The sequence below is a fragment of the Salmo salar genome, chromosome ssa12 (assembly GCF_905237065.1).
Source record: "Salmo salar chromosome ssa12, Ssal_v3.1, whole genome shotgun sequence".
In the NCBI taxonomy this organism is placed as follows: domain Eukaryota; kingdom Metazoa; phylum Chordata; class Actinopteri; order Salmoniformes; family Salmonidae; genus Salmo; species Salmo salar.
In genome coordinates this window covers 56,031,727-56,052,781 of record NC_059453.1, presented here as the reverse complement: position 1 = coordinate 56,052,781, position 21,055 = coordinate 56,031,727, and the positions used below count along the sequence as shown (strand labels likewise).

General features: G+C 43.6%; 1 protein-coding gene across 2 annotated transcripts in view; it reads right to left on the bottom strand.

Moving 5' to 3' along the window:
• Positions 1 to 21,055, bottom strand: part of LOC106565327 (metabotropic glutamate receptor 2) — a 73,854-nt gene that overhangs the window by 36,973 nt on the left and 15,826 nt on the right. For both annotated transcript variants that reach the window (XM_045691517.1, XM_014132301.2), the window contains one exon: positions 14,174 to 14,836. In XM_045691517.1, the coding sequence (XP_045547473.1) occupies positions 14,174 to 14,689 (516 nt within the window). In that variant the 5' untranslated portion in view covers positions 14,690 to 14,836. The remainder of the gene's footprint in view (positions 1 to 14,173; positions 14,837 to 21,055) is intronic.

Here is a 21,055-nt window from a genome sequence, read left to right as displayed (position 1 = left end):
GCCAAAGATTTCCATCATGGTTTCATCAGACCAGAGAATCTTGTTTCTCATGGTCTGAGAGTCTTTAGGTGCCTTTTGGCTTTTAATGAAGAGTGGCTTCCATCTGGCCACTCTACCATAAAGACCTGATTGGTGGAGTGCTGCAGAGATGGCTGTCCTTTTGGAAGGTTCTCCCAACTCCACCACCGGGTTCTTGGTCACCTCCATGACCAAGGCCTTTCTCCCACGATTGCTCAGTTTGACCGGGCGGCCGGGTCTTGGAAGAGTCTTGGCGGTTCCAAACTTCTTCCATTTAAGAATGATGGAGACCACTGTGTTCTTGAGGCCCTTCAATGCTGCAGAAATGATTTGGCACCCGTCCCCAGATCTGTGCCTCGACACAATCCAGTCTCGGAGCTCTACGGACAATTCCTTTGACCTCATGACTTGGTTTTTGCTCTGACATGTACTGTCAACCTTATAGAGACAGGTGTGTGCCTTTCCAAATTATGTCCAATTGATTGAATTTACCACAGGTGGACTCCAATGAAGTTGTAGAAACATCTCAAGGATAATCCATGGAAACAGGATGCACCTGAGCTCAATTTTGAGTCTCATAGGAAAGGGTCTGAATACTTATGTAAATAAGGTGTTTCTGTTTTTAATTTTGAATGCATTTGCAAAAATGTCAAAAAAACATTTTGTCAATATGATGTATTGTGTGTAGATTGATGAGGATTTGTTTTATTTAATCCATTTTAGAATAAGGCTTTAACGTAACAAAATGTGGAAAAAGTCAACGGGTCTGAATAATTTCCGAAGGCACTGTACACAATACATACTAGTGGAGTGAAAAACTCCAGTAAGTCAGTTGTATTGACTGAGAGAGGCTGCATGATGTCTGTCTCTCTATTGATGAAGCCGCATTGATCTGCATGTCAATGAACAGTAGACCTGCGCAGAAGGAATCGGTGGAGTGCTCAACACTTAAATAACAACTCCTCACAACCTCAGCATGAGATCAAGACTTGAGTAAATATTGAGCTGAGCAGAATATGCCCAGGTTGTTTTTATATTTTGGTTTTAGACCTAAGAGCACTGAGACTGAGATTCTCCTCCAGGTGTTGATGTGTCATTCCCGTTCCCTCATAATCAGACAATCATTGAGATCGTATTTCAATAATCTCACACATAATACGTTTGACTTGGATACAGAATGCATGAGGTTGGTTGAATAGTGCTTAAAATGTGAATGAAGGGAAGTAAATTAGGTAGTTTGATTAATCATAGCTCACGATTGCACACACAGATTGCACACACCTGCACTGACTCTTCACACCTTAGCAAACAGATCACCTTAGCACACATTCATTCACTCACGCACACACGATATGCACTTATGATGGAGCCGACAGAGATGGTCATTTTTTTATGTATAATTTCTTACATTGTTAGCCCAATGTTACATACAGCTGGGGAGAACTATTGGATATAAAAGCGATGTCAATTTACCATCATTACGACCAGGAATACGTCTTTCCCGAAGCGGATCCTTTGTTCGGACCTCCACCCTGGACATGCGATGTTATCCCAGAGGCCGACACAAAACAACGCGGTCACCGCAGGAGAGGCAGACGGAGCAGCCTACTGGTCAGACTCAGAAGGCGAGCACACCATCCACCGCTTCCAAGCATATTACTCGCCTATGTCCAACCTCTAGATAACAAGGTGGATGAAATTAGGGCACGAGCTGCCTTCCAGAGAGACATCAGAGATTGTAACGTTCTCTGTTTCACGGAAACATGGCTCACTCGGGATATGTTGTCAGATTCGGTACAGCCACCCGGTTTCTTCACGCATCGCTCCGACAGAAACAAACATTTCTCTGGTAAGAAGAAGGGCGAGGGTGTATGCCTTATGATTAATGACTCATGGTGTAATCATAACAACATACAGGAACTCAAGTCCTGTTCACCTGACCTAGAATTCCTTACAATCAAATTCGGACCGCATTATCTTCAAAGAGAATTCTCTTCGATTATATTCACAGCCATGTATATCCCCCCAAAGCAGATCCCTTGTTGGCCCTGAAAGAACTCCACTGGACTCTATGTAAACTGGAAACCATACATCCTGAGGCTGCATTTATTGTAGCTGGGGATTTTAACAAAGCTAATCTCAGAACAATACTTCCTAAATTTTATCAGCATATCGAATGCATGACAAGAGCTGGTAGCATTCTGGATCATTGCTACTCGAACTTCTGCGATGCATACAAAGCCCTCCCCCGCCCTGCCTTCGGCAAATCTTGTCACATCTGCTCCCACTACGCCCTCTGGTTTCCATCCGGTGTCGTCCTAACCTGCAGTTCTCCCCCAGTATACTCTCTCTCTCTCTCTCTCTCTCTCTATCTTTGGTGTGATTGTGTGGTTGGAGACAGGTGTGCTGGAGTCAGAGCAAATCCCTATCAGCTGCAAATCGTCCCATAAATCAAGACCTCTACATATACTAATTCCTGCCACCTCCACTCTGCCAGATCGTAATCTCTGCTCAGTCAGTTGTTATCCTAGCCTTTTGTCAGTTCTCAAGATCCTGTTGCCCTGCTGTGCTTGTTTCCCTGCATTACACCGTTTTGTTCTCTCGTTGCAGTACCGCTCTGTCCCTGGCTCCTGGCTCCGGTACCACATCTCAACACCAATCACCTTGCTCTGGACTTCACTCACCACCACCACCTTGGATTCCCCTCAGTACCTGTTTACCCTGTTCAACTCAGTCAACTACAACCTTACTCTACACTTCGGGTTTTTCTGCAACTCATCTGAGCTAACCCGGTTCTGCACTCCATATCTCTCTGTGTACAATAAACATTTTGGTTCATGCATCTGAGTCCACTCTTGGGTTCCCCTGTGTTCGCTCCGCGTAACAAATCTGACCATGACTCCATTTTGTTGCTCCCAACCTATAGACAGAAACTTAATCAGGAAACACCCGTGCTCAGGTCAATACAATGCTGGTCTGACCAATCGGATTCCGCGCTTCAAGATAGCTTCGATCACGTGGACTGAGATATGTTCCAGATAGCCTCAGACAACAACATTGATGTATACGCTGACTCGGTGAGTGAGTTTATTAGCAAGTGTATCGGAGATGTCGTACCCTCTGTGACTATTAACACCTTCCTTAACCAGAAACCATGGAAACATGACAGAATACAAACAGTGCAGCAATTCCCTCCGCAAGGCAATCAAACAAGCAAAGCGTCAGTATAGAGACAAAGTAGAGATGCAATTCAACGGCTCAAACACGAGACGGATGTGGCAGGGTCTACAGTCAATCACGGATTACAAAAAGAAAACCAGCCCCGTCGCAGACATCGATGTCTTGCTCCCTGACAAATTAAACAACTTCTTTGCTCGCTTTGAGGACAATACAGTGCCACTGACACGGCCCACTACCAAAGCCTGTGGGCTCTCCTTCTCGGTGGCTAATGTGAGTAAAACATTTAAACATTTAAAACATAATCAGAGCATGTGCAGACCAGCTGGCTGGTGTGTTCATGGACATATTCAAATAATCTCTATCCCAGTCTGTTGTCCCCACATTCTTCAAGATGGTCACCATTGTTCCTGTTCCCAAGAAAGCTAAAGTAACTGAACTAAATGACTATCGCCCCATTGCACTCACTTTTGTCATCATGAAGTGCTTTGAAAGACTAGTCAAGGATCATATCACCTCCACCCTACCTGACAGCCTAGACCCAATCCAATTTTCTTACCGCCCCAATAGGTCCACTGACGATGCAATCGCCACACTGCACACTGCCCTATCCCATCTGGACAAGAGGAATACATATGTAAGAATGCTGCTCATTGACTACAGCTCAGAATTTAATACCATAGTATCCTCCAAACTCGTCATTAAGCTCGAGACCCTTGGTCTCGACCCCGCCCTGTGCAACTGGGTCCTGGACTTTCTGACGGGCCGCCCCCAGCTGGTGAAGGTAGGAAACAACATCTCCACCCCGCTGATCCTCAACACTGGGGCCCCACAAGGGTGTGTTCTCAGCCCTCTCCTGTTCTCCCTGTTCACCCATGACTGCGTGGCCATGCACGCTTCCAACTCAATCATCAAGTTTGCAGACGACTCTACAGTGGTAGGCCTGATTACCAACAATGACGAGACAGCCTACATGGAGGAGGTGAGAGCCCTTGGAGTGTGTTGTCAGGAAAATAACCTCTCACTCAACGTCAACAAAATGGAGCAGATGATCGTGGACTTCAGGAAACAGCAGAGGGAGCACCCCCCATCACCATCGTCGGGACTGTAGTGGAGAAGGTGAAATGTTTTAAGTTCCTCGGCATACACATCACGGAGAAACTGAAATGGTCCACCCACACAGACAGAGTGGTGAAAAAGGTGCAACAGCGCCTCTTCAACCTCAGGAGGCTGAAGAAATGTGGCTTGTCATCTAAAACACTGCACAATCAAGAGCATCCTGTTGGGCTGTATCACCGCCTGGTATGGCAATTGCACCGCCCTCAACCGCAAGGCTCTCCAGAGGGTAGTGCGATCTGCACAACGCATCACCGGGGGCAGACTACCTGCCCTCCAGGACACCTACAGCACCCGATGTCACAGGAAGACCAAAAAGATCAAGGACAACAACCACCTGAGCCACAGCCTGTTCACCCGCTATCATCCAGAAGGCGAATGTCAAGGTTGTGCGCTACTGGTATGTAGTCAGGTGCAGGAGAGCAGTGAGTTGTGATCAGGCGCACTTTATTTGGCAAAGGCATAAAATACAGACACAACTGCGTCCAAAAACCTTCAGCCACAGGTAAAAGTAAACAAACGCGAAAACACGCACTAATATACAAATGTATGACAAATACATAACGGGTCAAAATAAGATACCCGGGGGAAAACCAGTCTAGCGCATCACACTAAACACGTAACCAAACAATTCCACACAAAGACATGGGGTGGGAACAGAGGAATAAATACATGCAGTGTGATTAGGGAATGTAAACCAGGTGTGCAGGGAACAAGACAAAACAAATGGAACAATGAAATGTGGAGCGGCGATGGCTAGAAAGCCGGTGACGCCGCCCGAACAAGGAGAGGAGCCAACTTCGGTGGAAGTCGTGACAGCGAGGTCAGTACAGTTGCAACAAAGCTGGGACCCGAGCGACTGAAAAACAGCTTCTATCTCAAGGCCATCAGACTGTTAAACAGCCATCACTAACATAAAGAAGCTGCTGCCAACATACAGACTCAAATCTCTGGCCAGTTAAATGAAAGGACTTAACAAAGGTATCACTAGTCACTTTAAATAACGCCACTTTAATAATGTTTACATATCCTACATTACTCATCTCATATGTATATAATGTATTCTACACCAGCTACTGCATCTTGCCTATTCCACACCCATCGCTCATCCATATATTTATATGTACATATTCTTATTTACCCCTTTACATTTGTGTGTATTTGTGTGCATAGGGTAGTTGTTGTGAATTTGTTAGATTACTTGTTAGATATTACTGCATAGTCAGAACTAGAAGCACAAGCATTTCGCTACACTCGCATTAACATCTGCTAACCATGTGTATGTGACCAATAAAATTTGATTTGATTTGACTCATCCACACACACACACACACACACACAACCAGTGTTAATTTTGTCAACTAAAATAGTGACAAAAATACGTATTAAACACCTATTTTTCAGTGTCAATTGATGAGATGCTAACTGATTAAATAGACCCAGAAAAAAACTATAACTAAACAAAAATTATTTTTCATTTCGGTTGACAAAAACAGGACGAGGCTACATTATCTCTGACTAAAATTGGATTAGCAAGTGGACTGGACAATACTTTTTGGAGAGATTGAGAGCTTTTCAATGTTATTTGTTTATTCCAATCAAAAGCACGCATGACATTTGCAGATTGTTAAGGCTTTCTCAATGGAATATTGCAATACGGTGGAAAATAAATACCATGCCCAGGTCATTCACTAGTCACCTCTCTACCCGGCATCTGTTCTCCAATTTGGTGGCAACAAATCATTACTCTTCAGGTAGTATAAGCTCCCGGTAGAAAAAGGGCCAATGTTTTGGAGCCACTTTACTCATTGTGTTGATTCAAACAAGACCGAATGCAACGTTTCCACTGAGAAGTTTCGTTTATTACTGCATTTTCACCCACAAGTTGACGGAAAAATATACCAACCTCAAGAGACATCTGAAAGCGCATACTTCCAATATATACGCTCAGGTAATAACAGATTGATAATGCTGGCTAGTTAGCTTGCTGCAACCTATCAGACCACTACTTATGACAAAACTTTAATTACAATATACCTACAGTATGTCAAGGGGCAGGGCTCCAGACTGCAACCATTTAGTCACATTTTGCGATCCTTTGACTTGGCTCTGCGAGTTACATTTTAATTGGTCGCATCAGTGCTGGTAAACCTTCATTGTATGGCCACCTCACTCAAAAGTGAGTGCATTATCCTAATGATTTCTGTAATGAAAGTGTCTTCCCAGACCCTGGGCCTGTTTCGCTGAGGCATGTCTTGCTGGGGCCTGCTGCTGTGTTGAATGAGCCACTTGATGTGTGCTCCGGGAGAGAGAAAAAAGCCTTCTAATTGTATAACATTTCTAGATCCAATTATGGGAAATACATAGCTTTGGATGCAACTACTGTTGGTCTGTGGGTATAATTTTGATTTGTCATCTTAATATTGAGCTCAATAGAAACTGTTCAACAACTGAGATATTTGATATTGCTTTAAATGTTGACTTTAGGCATGAAAAATTGTCATTTCCGCCCCTTTCAAGATTTTCCAACAGAAATGTGGTGTGCCTTTGGTGGTTGTTCGATGTATCATTCTGGTCATGCGCACCGTGACCAACATTTAGTTTGTGAGCTAGTTTGTTAGCTAAGCTACCCACTTTAGCTAGCCAGTAACTCCTCCAGTATGTGTTGACATCATTTTAAAGGACTTGTTTTTGGACCGAAGCTGTAGAGATCCATAAGAAATGACACTTCTGTAACCAACTATCGTATTCATCCCTTTTTTTTTACGCATTAAATTACCTGGTATGATGGTGCATTGATCAGTTATACAGTTTAAAGCCGTTCTTTTTGCGTTTTTGCCCAAAGTCGACCGTTAATTACGATACGAAGCGTACGAAATGGGCAATTGCGCATCAGCCATTGCAAGTGCATAGGGTAGCAGGCTCCAACAACAAAGTCGTTTTAGGAAATACATTTACTGTTAGATTAATACATGATTACAAGCAGTGGGTATTAATATTTAATGTTAGCGATCTAGCAAATGTGTTTTGAGTTTTCACTTCCTCATGGTGGTGAATTAGCCCGAAAATAAATGTGCCTATGATATTAGTGCACATAAAGATGTAGGAAAATTCAACAACACAATTCAGAAAAATCTGGAGTCCTATTTTGACATTAAAATATAACCCTAATAATACCCTATTGTCAACCTACAATCCATGGCAATCACTGGATTAGGTTGTACATCAAAATATCTTGAATCATGCATTCCTGCAAGGACAGATGAAACAACTTATTTATTGAATAGCTTACCATCTCAGTAGTCTATTACACAGTGTCAGGCACCGTGGACGACTTTATAAGGTGATAAAAAAATATATTATATTGTGTGGCACCGCAGAAAGAAATTGTTGCAACCAAATCATGAGCTGGTGCCACCAACTGAAAAAGTTAATCTGTAGCATTGTCAAGGGGTGTGATTTTTATCAGCTGCAGAATAATGTGTTCTTCTGCCAATTTGGCTGTTGGGAAGAGAATCATGCGATAGGATGTTATGCCGAAACATATGCTGGTAAGACAAGGCTATGTATGTTTGTGCACATGGAAGTCAGTGATTTATGTTCACTATAGATTAATGAGGCAAGAAAAAGGTGATGTGACTAAAATGAGACTAAACTAAAAGGGCATTTAGTTGACTAAAATGACCCACTATCTTTGTCATTTTGACAATAACTAGACTAAAACATTATTTAAAAATGTGACAAAAACTTTGTGATATATTAGTTAAAATAACTAAGACTAGACTAAATCTAAGAGTGGCAAACACACAAACACATTGTTCTGCATCATTTGTTTGCAGAGCCTGTGTAATGCTATTTTCTCCCCAGTCTCCCGCATTGCATTTGTAATAACGTCTGAAATGATTCCAGGTATTTTTTTATTTCATCATAGTTGATACCAGAGGATATAAGCTTGTCATGCATATTTATGCATATAATTACATTCAAAATGCAGTGTGGAACACCCAGAGGTTCTGAACAGAAAATATGAACATTTATTTAATGTCACCTTGTGAGAGAGAAGGAAAGAAAGAAAACAACAGTTCTCTGGGAAATGGGAGGAATAAAAGGTGTGTGTGTGTGCATGCGTGCGTGCGAGTTTGTGTGAGCGCACGTGGATATAGATTGTCTGGCATTAACAACGCCTATCTCTGTGTGGTACGCATGGGCTTCTTGAATCCCACTCCTTTCAACCTCCACTGTTTCCCCTCACTTCTATACGACATTCTGCCGCACTAATTAGCGTGCCTCACCGCAGTTTGCAAAAATGTACAGTTTTAAAATCACAGGTTCATGGAGGAGGGAGGGAGGGAGGGAGATGGCAATGATACCGCACATGATAAACAAGACCCGTTTGAAGTTCACACCAAAGGAGAAGTATTTTTACCCTGCATTGCAATCTCTGTGTGATGCTCAGCTCAGTTTGAAACACAAACACACACAGTGAGAGATTCGTCCACCTTCCTAGCTACTCTGACACATAATCAACACTTGTACAATACTATAGCACACTCTAAACCTAGGGCTCGATTCAATCCGTATAGAGCTGAAGATCAGCGCTGTAGTGCGATTGAAATTGAAAGGTAATTTCAGATTTAGCTGACATATGCAGCGTTTACCGTGAATGCATTCTCTGCAAACGCAGGAACATTGTATTTAAATGTATATCAGGCTACAACACAGAACTTCAGCACTACGGAGTGATTCGAGCCCCTACACTCCAACATCTACCTCATAATTACTATTATCCACCTTGAGATAACAACACCCCAAATCACAGTGGACCTCCTTCCTCAAACAACTCATATTGCCTCAAGTTATGAGAGTTCTAAAATAGATTTTAGTAATGTGATTGGGTGTGCCGAGTCTTTTTCTAATTTGCTGAATTTATGGATTGATATTTAACACCTGCTCTAAGACATTGAATGTTCATATGCAATATTTTCCTATTTTGATCTACAGGACACCATGCAGATATGGGGCTGGTATATATGAGGTTTATTTAAGGTGACAAATAGAGAGACTTTCTAGAATATTCACATGGAGTGAGGTGTTGTTTTGTGAGTTCACACAAAGACTGGTAAACAAACACACCATCTTAGGAGACATGTCTGTCAGGTAGAAAGAGTGTGATGAACATGTAGAAATACAAGTCTGACCACAAGCATCACGCGTACATATTCTATTTCTAGTTGTGGTGGGTAAACAGTAGCAGCATAGCTAATATAAAGAGCATCATTTTTGATACACTATGAAATGTATAGGGTATATCCTTATCATTTGCACCATGCATAAGTAAATTCCACACGGATTCAGTTTCTACTTGTGGTGGTTGGTTAGCAACAGCACAATTCATAAAGCCTAAAGAGCATAATTTCCAGTATGCAATGAAACTTGTCAGCTACCTATCATTTGGCACCTGAACTAAGTGTAATTTAGTCATCAGTGATGCTTCGCCCCCAGCCTCATCCCAGATGGCGATAAAGCGTTTTCACATCAATGAGAGAAAAAACAGCTAATCTAAACGGGGAGGATGCCGTCCCATGTGCTCTCTGTCTGAGATTCCTGTTATAGCCTATGGATGTGTCCCAAATGGCACCATGCGGAGGCTGTGAATAACTGGTTCTGACGCCCATGCATACATGCACCACCAGATGGCCAGCACATCACACAACCCCCTCACAGGCAGCCCTTGGCCCCAATGACGGGCATCTAGGCTGGGGCAGTGTCGCTGCGTCTTTCCCCCACCGCAGTCAGGTGGAGAGGTCCGTGCCAAGATTCTCTGTGGCCCTGTTGCACCCCACAGATGGGAAAAGCAAAGCAGCTCCTCTGAAGGATGCAGTCAGCATCACAGAATTGAATAGATTTCCATATGAGTGTTATATTGTATCTCTAAGGCCATAGCTCTCCAGTGGCGTCATTCCACTGGTCCTGGTGGTGCCCTTCCTCTAATACAGTAAACTCTGCTTTTGAGTCTGAAGCACAGTGGGACAGAGTACGTCAGCATAAACACACACACAACTCTGCCTCTGAGACACAGTGGGACTGAGTGCGTAAGCAGCCGCCCTCCTTCGGACAAACCTCACCACAGGCTCCTCAGTCCTCACTACTCACAAAGGAGTGAGTCAATGAAGGGGACCTGGAACTATAGGTCACTGCCAACAGAACCTTGAACCACTATGGCATTATGACAGTACTGTTATCATGTATTCTAATTGGAACCAACAGGACCTTGAACAGCTTCTACCCCCAAGCCATAAGATTGCTAAATACTTAGTGCGGGTTGCTATTTGGTTAACTATTTAACTATCTGCATTGACCGTTTGTAACGATCGTCGTATGAAATTGACCAACGCGCAGCAGGTTGAGTGCTCATTTTAACTTTTAATAAGAACACAAACAAAACAAAACGCACAGTAAATGCAGGCTACACACAGCAATGCACAAACAACTTCCCACAAAGGGACATGTAAATGTAAATGGACAGGTGAAACAGGGCTACCTAAGTATGACTCTCAATCAGCAACAACGATGTACAGCTGTTCCTAATTGAGAGCCATACCAGGCCAACACAAAGAAATACACAACATAGAAAACCATAGAAATAAAAAAACAAGAACATTACCCAAAAACCCCGGAACACATAAATCAAACACCCCTCTTACATAAATACATATACCATTAAACCCCGAACCACATAAAACAAATACCCCCTGCCACGTCCTGACCAAACTACAATAAACAATAACCCCTTATACTGCTCAGGACGTGACACCGTTTTTGCGCTAACTTTTTTGACTCATCACATACGCTGCTGCTACTTTATTTTATTATTCTGTTGACTAGTCACTCTATTCCCATTTATATGTATCTACCTCAATTATTCATACCCCTGCACTTCAACTCGGTACTGGTACCCCATGTATATAGCCAAGTTATTGTTACTCATTGTGTATTTATTATTACTTTGACATGTTATTACTTTTCTATTATTTCTCTATTTTCTTTATCTCTGCATTGTTGGGAAAGGCCCGTAAGTAAGCATTTTGCTCTTAGTCTACACCTGTTATTTACGAAGCATGTGACAAATAAACATTATCCAAACATTATCCCTGCCTGGCTCTTTTTCCCAATCACGGTGAAGTATCCAGTCCCTTTCAGCTTTCCTGTCACTGACTGTCATTGACCACAAAAGGGGCCACAGATGGCCACACAGATCCATAAAGCTCTACTCTCTCAGTAGGGAGGCCTTGTGTTTGCTGCGGTCTCAACTGACTCAACTGAAGTGTATAATACAATCCCTGCTGTGTTGTCTGGTGTTTTTCTACCAGACAAAGATCTACAGGTGTACTATTTTCATTTGATCACTATGTGGCAGGACATGCAAATTGTAGTGTATTTGAGGTTTAAAAAGCCTTCTAAAGTTTGTAATTTCCACTTTAAAATGCCAGAGTTGAATTATCTTAACAAAAAATGTATCAACCTCTACAAAAATGTACATTAATTATAACCCACATAAAAATGCACATTTCCTGTTGCTGCAAAATACTTTTTGTGCTGTGAGAAACTGGTCAAATTAATATAGAATATCTGTATAGACCTTCCCCAGAAATGTATTTTATGCAAGCTCTGAACAAAAGTATTAATTAGACCTTAAAAGTTCAATCGACTTCAACACAGAATGCAGAATCGGAAAAAAAGATGCAGATCCACTGGAAACATGCTTACTGAATGATCCAAAGGAACAGTAATTTTACGCTGTTTGTATTATTTATGGAGGGATGACATTATAAATTATCCTTTTCTGGATTCTTTAAGAAGGGAACAGAACTCTCTCTGTTAGATCCCACCTCTATAGACCATATAGTTGAATTGTCCTAGTTACAATCTCATTGATCAACTATTGATTGACTCAATATCCTCAGTCTTCGTCAAGCATAAACTGTACAATACAATTTAACTTCATGACTTAATGAGCAGAAGCTTAATCATCAAGCATCCACAAGCTACTGTGCCTCACATCTGACAGAGAGAGCCATCTAATCAAGTGATTTGTCATAACACCGAGTTGCTATAACATGTGTGTTCTGTTCCTTCATCATTTTGAACGCTTTAACTCACTTGCTAGGAAGCATGGCAAAAGTGAATACTGCACTTGATAAATCATTCCAGATTGATGCATCAATGTGAACTATGTCTGTGTCCCCTATGGCCCCTGGTCAAAGGTAGTGCACTACATTGGGAAAAGGGTACCATTTGAGATGCAAACTATATTTCACCAATGATTGGCACTTAACAAAGGCATAGTAAAGTCACAGGTCATATGATGTGTGATCATATTCTGATCTTATTCACATCCTTACATGTCTTGACTAGCATGGTACTAATGGATTCTGAAGCAGACATGCTGTAACACTCCATGATGACATGTTCTGTCTGTGTGATCACTTCATCATCAGCAACACACACACACACACACACACACACACACACACACACACACACACACACACACACACACACACACACACACACACACACACACACACACACACACACACACACACATCAGGTCCATCGTTCACATGATCCTTACCTAACAACATCCCTCCCAGTGTAATGTCCTGTCTCTGAATTATTAAATTATTCACACAGGCCTCCTCTCCTTTACGCCTAGTGCATCATGGGTAATTACAGTTAGCCCTGGGAGTGGAGAACATGTTAATTAAGTAGCTATGTATTGGACGTAGGGGCCTCTCTTCATAGGTTTCAAGAAAAGACAGAGTTCTCCGTGTGGCGTACAGAAGTTATCGCACTGACAAAGTGAAAGAGGTCTCTGTGAACAAACGTCATAGAGGAGCAGAGCTTCAAACAGCTAATGTGGGCAGCTACTGCAAGCCTCCCAGGCGGATAATTATTCCAGCCCGACCAAAGCCAAACGAAATGTACAGAACTGGAACTAGAGGCAAGTGGAGGTAGGTGGGGATGGGATGCAACCCATTTCCGGTAACTGTTGTCTTCTCTTTTTTTAAAGTGTTTTTCCCCCCTGTATATTACACTTCCTATCCAACATGACGCCATCTTAAAGACATAGTGTAGACACTTACAGACATAGCAACCCACTCATAAACAAATACACACACATGTACACACATGTACACACAAACACAGTATTTGGAGTACTAACCCATGAAACAGGAATAGGACATCATCTCAGCTGGGACCAATTAGTTACAGAGAGATTTGAATCGTCAGCTAAAGCCGAGAACTGAATTTCATCTCCCTCCATCTTAGCTCTATCTCTTTCTGCCGCTCGTTAAACCTGAATACTGATATCACGTTAACAGCACGTCTCTACCAGCACGTCTCACATCTATCTACCAGCAGGTATATGCAAGCATAGGCGCAGAAAAAATACAAATTCAACACCTGATACCTAATGTGCAAAGTGAATAATACTGTGTGGCAAATAGCAAGAAAGACTGCATAGCTGCATCCACCAAGGCTCGTTTTGGAACCTGCGATGAGTGAAAGAAACTGACCAAAACTAAGTTGTCCTATTTGCTGGTGGGTAATGGTAGCCTACCTTACTCTCAACTGTTTGTCATGTGTAATATATTAGACATAATCAAATATCACATTGTATGAGGATTCATTCATAGTATTTTATTTTTATTACACATGGAGGGGTGGGGGCTTAGACTCCTATGGGTGGGGTGTGAGATGACGAGGTGCAAAGGTACCTGTATGGACCATAGACTGTATAGAAATACCTGGACACAGTCATAACCAGTTAATGAATGGATTTCTATGAGAAACGTACCTGGATGGAAACGTCACTGTAGGAGCCCCCGATGACTCCAGAAATGGCCAGAGGGACATCATCCTGGATGGGGTTGGATCCGTCTGGACAGATGAACCCCGGCTCGTGCACCTTAGTGAGGGAGGCTCGTACAAACTCCAGGCTCTGCTCCAGAGCGTAGGTGTCCTTAGAGCAGGTGTCCAGGATGTGGGCTCCCAGCCTGAGGCCCGGCAGCAGCCTCTCGTCTGCGTTGATCTCATCCAGCGCTAAAAGCATCGCCTCCAGTCTCTGGATCCCTCTCTGCTCGTTGATCTTCCCACAGTCCTCCACCCCCTCACCCTTCTCGTGCACCGGGAACAGTCCGCCGATCACCAGGTCACCGTCGATGGTGATCTCCCTCTTGGTGGAAGGGGGGAATCTGTTGTTAGGGCTGGCCAGGGCCTCAGAGATAAGCAGGTCAAAGAGGAGCAGATGAAGGGACCACCAAGGGGCAGCCTTGGCCCAGAGCCCAGGGCAGAGGAGGCCGGTGGTGGGCATGGTCAGGTCGGGTAGCTGGGGTCAGTGTAGTGGGTCGTGGGTAGGTGGGTGTAGAAGTGGGACACAGAAGGGTCTTACAGGGGCTGAGGATGGGCGAGGTGGATCACTCTAGAGCCCACTCTTGACACATGATATCTTGGTTAGTCACTGCAAGTGGAAAAGAGGAAAATTAATAATATATCATTGTTCATGTTACAATTCCAGTAATGTTATGGTACTTCAGTTAAAAAAGTGACTGATACAAATTTGTAATTCAAAGAGCATTTTTGCCCCCTCCAAAATAAAAGCTTGGAATTTATTCCAAACAATACAAATTGATGTTCACAGACGCTATTTGCTCCTACTCATGGTAGGAAGGTGTGAAAATCCAGACTTTCCTCACTACTTCCAGTCCAGTTTAAAGGGAAACTTCACAATTTTGTCAACAAGGCTCTTTATCTACTTCCCCAGAGTCAGAAGTTAGAGTTAGTTGCGCTTACGCTATGGCTGGACGTCTATGGGTATCATAGACTTCCAGACATTGCGCTAACGCTAGTTAGCATTGGCTTTTGAAACTACCTCTAACTTCATGGCCTCGTTGCCAAAATCCCAAAGTATCCCTTTAAGGTGTAAAGGGAATAGATTACTTCCTTTTTCCCATCCATCTTTGAACAACCTCTACATGTTGATTTATAGCGCTTCTACAAGAGCACTCTATCTTAAAGACTGGCTGCAGGTGGTTGTGACTCTCGGCACATTCCTCAAGATGCACTTCACCCCAACAACTTATCTTGTGCCACATAACCAGACTGTCAGCCATCTCAACAGATGAGTGAGTATGTTGCCCATCCTCAGCAAGCCACTGTGTGTGTGTGTCTGTGTGTGTGTGTGTGTGTGTTGTGTATTTGTTACCCGTTTCAGGAAGCTAGGCGTATGTCGCTCATCACTACTTCACAGAAGAGGAATTTGAATGTAATTTATTTATCAAAATGTGTTTTTTGGCAGAAATGCCTTCTGAAACATGCAAACTTTCATCTGCCTTAATAAAAAATGAGGATGCCATCTGTAAATACAAATAAAATTGTTAAATTACGAGCTTAGTTGGTTTACCCACGAAAAAAGACAGGAACCTTCCCGCTAGCCATGATTGGCTGAGATAATGGATGGGCTGAACGTGCCGAGAGATGAGTTCCGATTGGTCTGCCATTTAGCATGCTTCTGTCTATAACGTGAGCTCCGCAGTATGTGTAGATAATCCTTGCTACCACTACTTTTTTTAAAGATATAATGTTAGCCATGGAGAACTGCAAAAGTGTTGCGACTCCTCTCAACATCATTGCTGCCCTGAGTTTAGCAGGCACTATCGACAAAGATTAGTGGGAAAAAGTTTTGATGGACTACTTTCTGCACACAGTCAGTGTGAACCGGAGTGACTTGACACAACGCAGGCCAAACAAGCTGTACAAACAAAACGGAGTTAAAGAGGTTCCAGTCTGCCGTAAAGCATTCATCCATGTACACGGGTAATTATAAGTTCCTAATTTTGTCAGAAAGTAATTTTCATTGCAAGTTAAAGTGTACTGTTAGCTAGCTAGCTAACATTGAACCTAGTTTGTTAGCTTTAACTACCTGTAGATTCATAATAGAGCATTTCATGCATGTTGGCTAGCTATGACAATCAGTTTTGTATTGCTAGTAGTATGGGTTGGGATTATGGTTCTAGCTACACGTCTTAAGAAAAGACTCCACTTTGCCAGATGATTACATGACCCATCAAGTTAGCCAGGTGTGTCTGTGGGTGATTACGGCCATATATTGTATTTCATGAACATGTGTATGTGTCTACACAATAGTGACCCATCCACTTAGCTAAATGTGGCTGGGGGGTGGTTATCACATTTCTTTCACGTCCCATCAATTTAGACAAGTGTGTCTGGTAGGGGTGTGCTGATATGGCCATACTCATATTCGTAATCGTATCTGTAAATTGACACGTGACAGTTTGATAGGATGATACACGTGATCGGAAAAAACTGAAGTGTTTTAATATGCCTAAATAGTTGTTGGTAATTTACCTCCCTGCACGTTCTCACTGCAAAAAAAGATGCCGATTAGGAGCAGCGCGCGGAGGCGTCAGTGCGTATGTGTGTCTGTGTGTCTGTCTGTCCTCATTTTGTTGCAGGCAGCCAAGTTCGCTGTCAATCAGTCAGAATGTGCATTAGCATTTTAGCTTTTTGCCCTACCCTTGCCCAACTTGTTAGATATTATGCACATTGATAGCTTGATAGCAAATGTCCTCACAATGTGATCTATCATAGTAGCAGGCAGCAACAATCTAAACGATCAGACCGAAAACATGCAAAGAAAAGTGATCCTGAAATTATGAGGAGAAATAGATCTTCACTCTATCCAATCAGAGCAGCAGTATCAACAGCAGCAGTATCAAGTATCAAGCCAGTTGAGTTATTTAGACCACGCAAAAGAGTGACTCAAAGACAGTACAGTATGGTTCAGAAACTCTCTGACTAACACATGAGAAACATGCTTGCTGGCACCCGAAAAAATCCTCAGATCATAATTGTATCCAGAAAATTGCCCATATCCGTTATTATACTTGTTTTGTCCGACTACTCGGCACACCCCTAGTGTCTTGGTAAGCATCATCTAATAATTATAAAATATTTATACAATATTTTTATCCTGACACTTTCTATTTTTTCTATTGCTACTATGCAAATATAGAAGTAACCATTTCACTGTGACAAATAAATGTTGATTTTATTTGTGTGTTTACCAGAGATGGTAATGTGAAGAACAACATGACCTGCACCAAAGTCAGATTAGGATATAGGCCAAGGGCTAGATAAAGTGTATTTTAACCTGGAGTTTTTCCTTATTGTAGGCTAGTACTTTCACAATTTTTAGTTTTGAAATCTTTGATAGTGTAGTAAACAATCTTACTCATTCTGTTTAGCACATGGCCTCACATGTGAATCCTTAAAGAGATGGGTGGGGCTAAGGCTTAAGAGGGTGTAAACGCTGCTGAATAGGTGTAGGCAAAGAAGATCTCTCCAGTAGGTGTACCAAAACATTCAAGGGCCATTTTCTCAAAAGTGAGGTTACAAGTTCATCAACTTTCAAAGCAGAATTACTTTCCAATTGTTCCTCAACTGCAGTGTATGATATACAATTTGTAGCTCTGATTCTCTACTTTTATCCAATGTAAAAAACACAATTTCAAATGTTGCTACATAAGACCGAATCAAGGTGACTGGTCACGTTTCACTCCTCTGCCTGGATTTCCCAGCACCCATCTACTGCCCTCTAGACATTTAAATACCTATATTCTCCCATTTTTTCCTAATCTCTTTTTCTCTGTCTTTCTCTCTCTCCCACAGCCACACAGACTCTACCTCTGAGTTTCTCTCCCACCCTTCCTCTTTCTACCATTTTGAGCAGAATTTAAAAAAATAATAAATAACAATGCTTCAGTTAAAGGACCACTTGTTCATGTGGTTCCTGTTAGCCTGATAGTCTTGTCTGCATCCTAAATGGAACCATATTCCCTATAGTGCACTACTTTTGAACAGGACCCATATGGCTCGTGGCAAAATAAGTGGACTAGGTAGGGAATATGGTGCCATTTTGGATGCACAACTTGTAATCTGTCAATTATAATGCTCCCTGAGTATGTTAACCTTTCCATGTGTTTGTGCTCTTCATCGAAACATGATAGAAAGTCAAATTCTGGGCAGTCCAATCTATCATCTGTGTGCATGTCACGTGTCACTTGTTGATAGATATCACATTCCTAAAGTTAGCATTTTACACCTTGGCAAGTTTATTGACTGTATTTGTAGCAATAGCAGTGGGAAAGGCTTCCACATAAAACATGAAAAAAAGGGCAGCACATGTTTCATACTAGTGTAGAAAGTGATGTACTGTTAATGTCTCCTCGCCATGAGAGGGCGTAATCACTATGGAATACTTGACCTGGGAAAAGATTATTGGGGTTCATGCATGTTCTCAGGTGGTCTTTTGAACTAGCCTTTGATGTATTACTTGTTCTATGTAAAGCTAGCAGTTGGATATTAAATATTAATCATCTAAGTGAGAAGCTATTAGGCTCATCTTCATATCCACACCTTACGTAATAGGTGACAGAGGCTGGGGAACAGAACTTTTCAGTGTCTGTTAGGAATTACAGACTTTATATGCTGTTTTGCATGACGGCGCTACCGACCACAGCACTGAACTAGCTAGCATGCAAACTGTGAATGAATGAGCCTCTGCTGTGAAGCTTACTATTCAAGACCCAGAACTGCGGTTGAAAATTAGCCGGCTGGCTAAAACCAGTAACTTTTACTAAAGACGTTGATTAATGTGCACTGTCCCTGTAAAAATACAAATAAATTCAAACTATGCAACTGTTACGTCCATCTGAAGGATGAGGTATGGTAGGCAAACATTTTTTCCTTTATTAAATGAACACCATCAAAACAACAAAATACAAAAGAAACAAACGTAAAGTTCTGCAGGCTTCAAAGCAGCTATACAAAAACAAGATCCCACAAAAACCCAGTGGGAAAAGCCTGCCTAAATATGATCCCCAATCAGAGACAACGAAAGACAGCTGGTTCTGATTGGGAACCATATCAGGCCAACATAGAAATAAAAAAATAGATATACATAATCTAGAATACCCACCCCAATCACACCCTGACCTAACCAAATAGAGAAATAAAAAGGATCTCTACGGTCAGGGCTAGGGACAGTACCCCCCCCAAAGGTGCGGACTCTGGCCGCAAAACCTGACTCAATAGGGGAAGGTCCAAGTGGGCATCTAGCCTCGGTGGCGGCTCCGGTGCGGGACGTAGACACCGCTCTGCTCGCGGATCCACCATCCTCGGTGGCGACTCCCTTTCGGGGGTCGTTGCCGAAAGCTCCGGACCGTGGATCGTCGCCGGAGGACCCGGACTGTGGATTGTCGCCGGAGGACCCGGACCGTGGATCGTCGCCGGAGGGACCGGACCGTAGATCATCGCCGGAGGCTCCGAACTGCCGACCGCCGCTGGAGGCTCCGAACTGCCGACCGCCGCTGGAGGCTCCGGACCGGGGACCGTCGCTGGAGGCTCTGGCCCGGGGACCCTCGCTGCAGGCTCCAGACCGGGGACCCACGCTGCAGGCTCCGTGCCATGGATCATCGCTACAGGCTCCGGGCCATGGATCATCGCTGGAGGCTTCGTGCCATGGATCGTCACTGGCGGCTCCGGGCCATGGATCGTCACTGGAGGCTGGGTGCGTGGAGCAGGCACAACACATCCTGGTTGGATACCCACGTTTAGCTTGGTAAGTGTGGAGAGCTGGCACAGGACGCACTGGGTTGTGAAGGCACACTGGAGGCATAGTGCATAGAGCCGGCGCGGGATACCCTGGGCCGTGGAGGTGGACTGGAGGTCTGGAGCGTAGAGCTGGCACAATGCATCCTGGCTGAATACCCCCTGTCGCACGGCAAGTGCGGGGAGCTGGCACAGGCCGCATTGGGTTGTGCTGGCAAACTGGGGATACCGTGCGTAGAGCTGGCGCAGGATATCCTGGGCCGAAGAGATGCACCGAAGACCAGGAGCGCTGAGCCAGCGCAATCCGTCCTGGCTGAATGCCCACTCTAGCACGGCAAATGCGGGGTGCAGGCACAGAGCGCACCAGGCTATGAATGCGCACTGGAGATACAGTGCGCATCACCGCATAACCCGGTGCCTGACTGGTCACACGCTCCCCACGGTAAGCACGGGGAGTTGGCTCAGGTCTAAACCCTGTCTCCGCCAATCACCCCGTGTGCCCCCCCCCATTTTTGGGGGAGCTGCCTCTTGGGCTTCTGTCGTTGCCGTGACTCCCGATCTTGTCGCCGTTCCTCCCTCGCTGCTTCCACCTGTTCCCATGGGAGGCGATCCCATCCGGCCTGGAACTCCTCCCACGTCCAGGATCCTTTGCCGTCCAGGATGTCCTCCCATGTCCACTCCTCCTGGCCACGCTGCTTGGACCGTTTTTGGTGGGATCTTCTGTTACGTCCGTCTGAAGGATGAGACCAAGGTGCAGCATGGTAGGCGAACATTTTTTCCTTTATTAAATGAACACCGTCAAAACAACAAAATACAAACAAAATGAACGTAAAGTTCTGCAGGCTTCAAAGCAGCTATACAAAAACAAGATCCCACAAAAACCCAGTGGGAAAAGGCTGCCTAAATATGATCCCCAATCAGAGACAACGAAAGACAGCTGCCTCTGATTGGGAACCATATCAGGCCAACATAGAAATAAAAAAACATAGATATACATAATCTAGAATGCCCACCCAAATCACACCCTGACCTAACCAAAAAGGCTCTA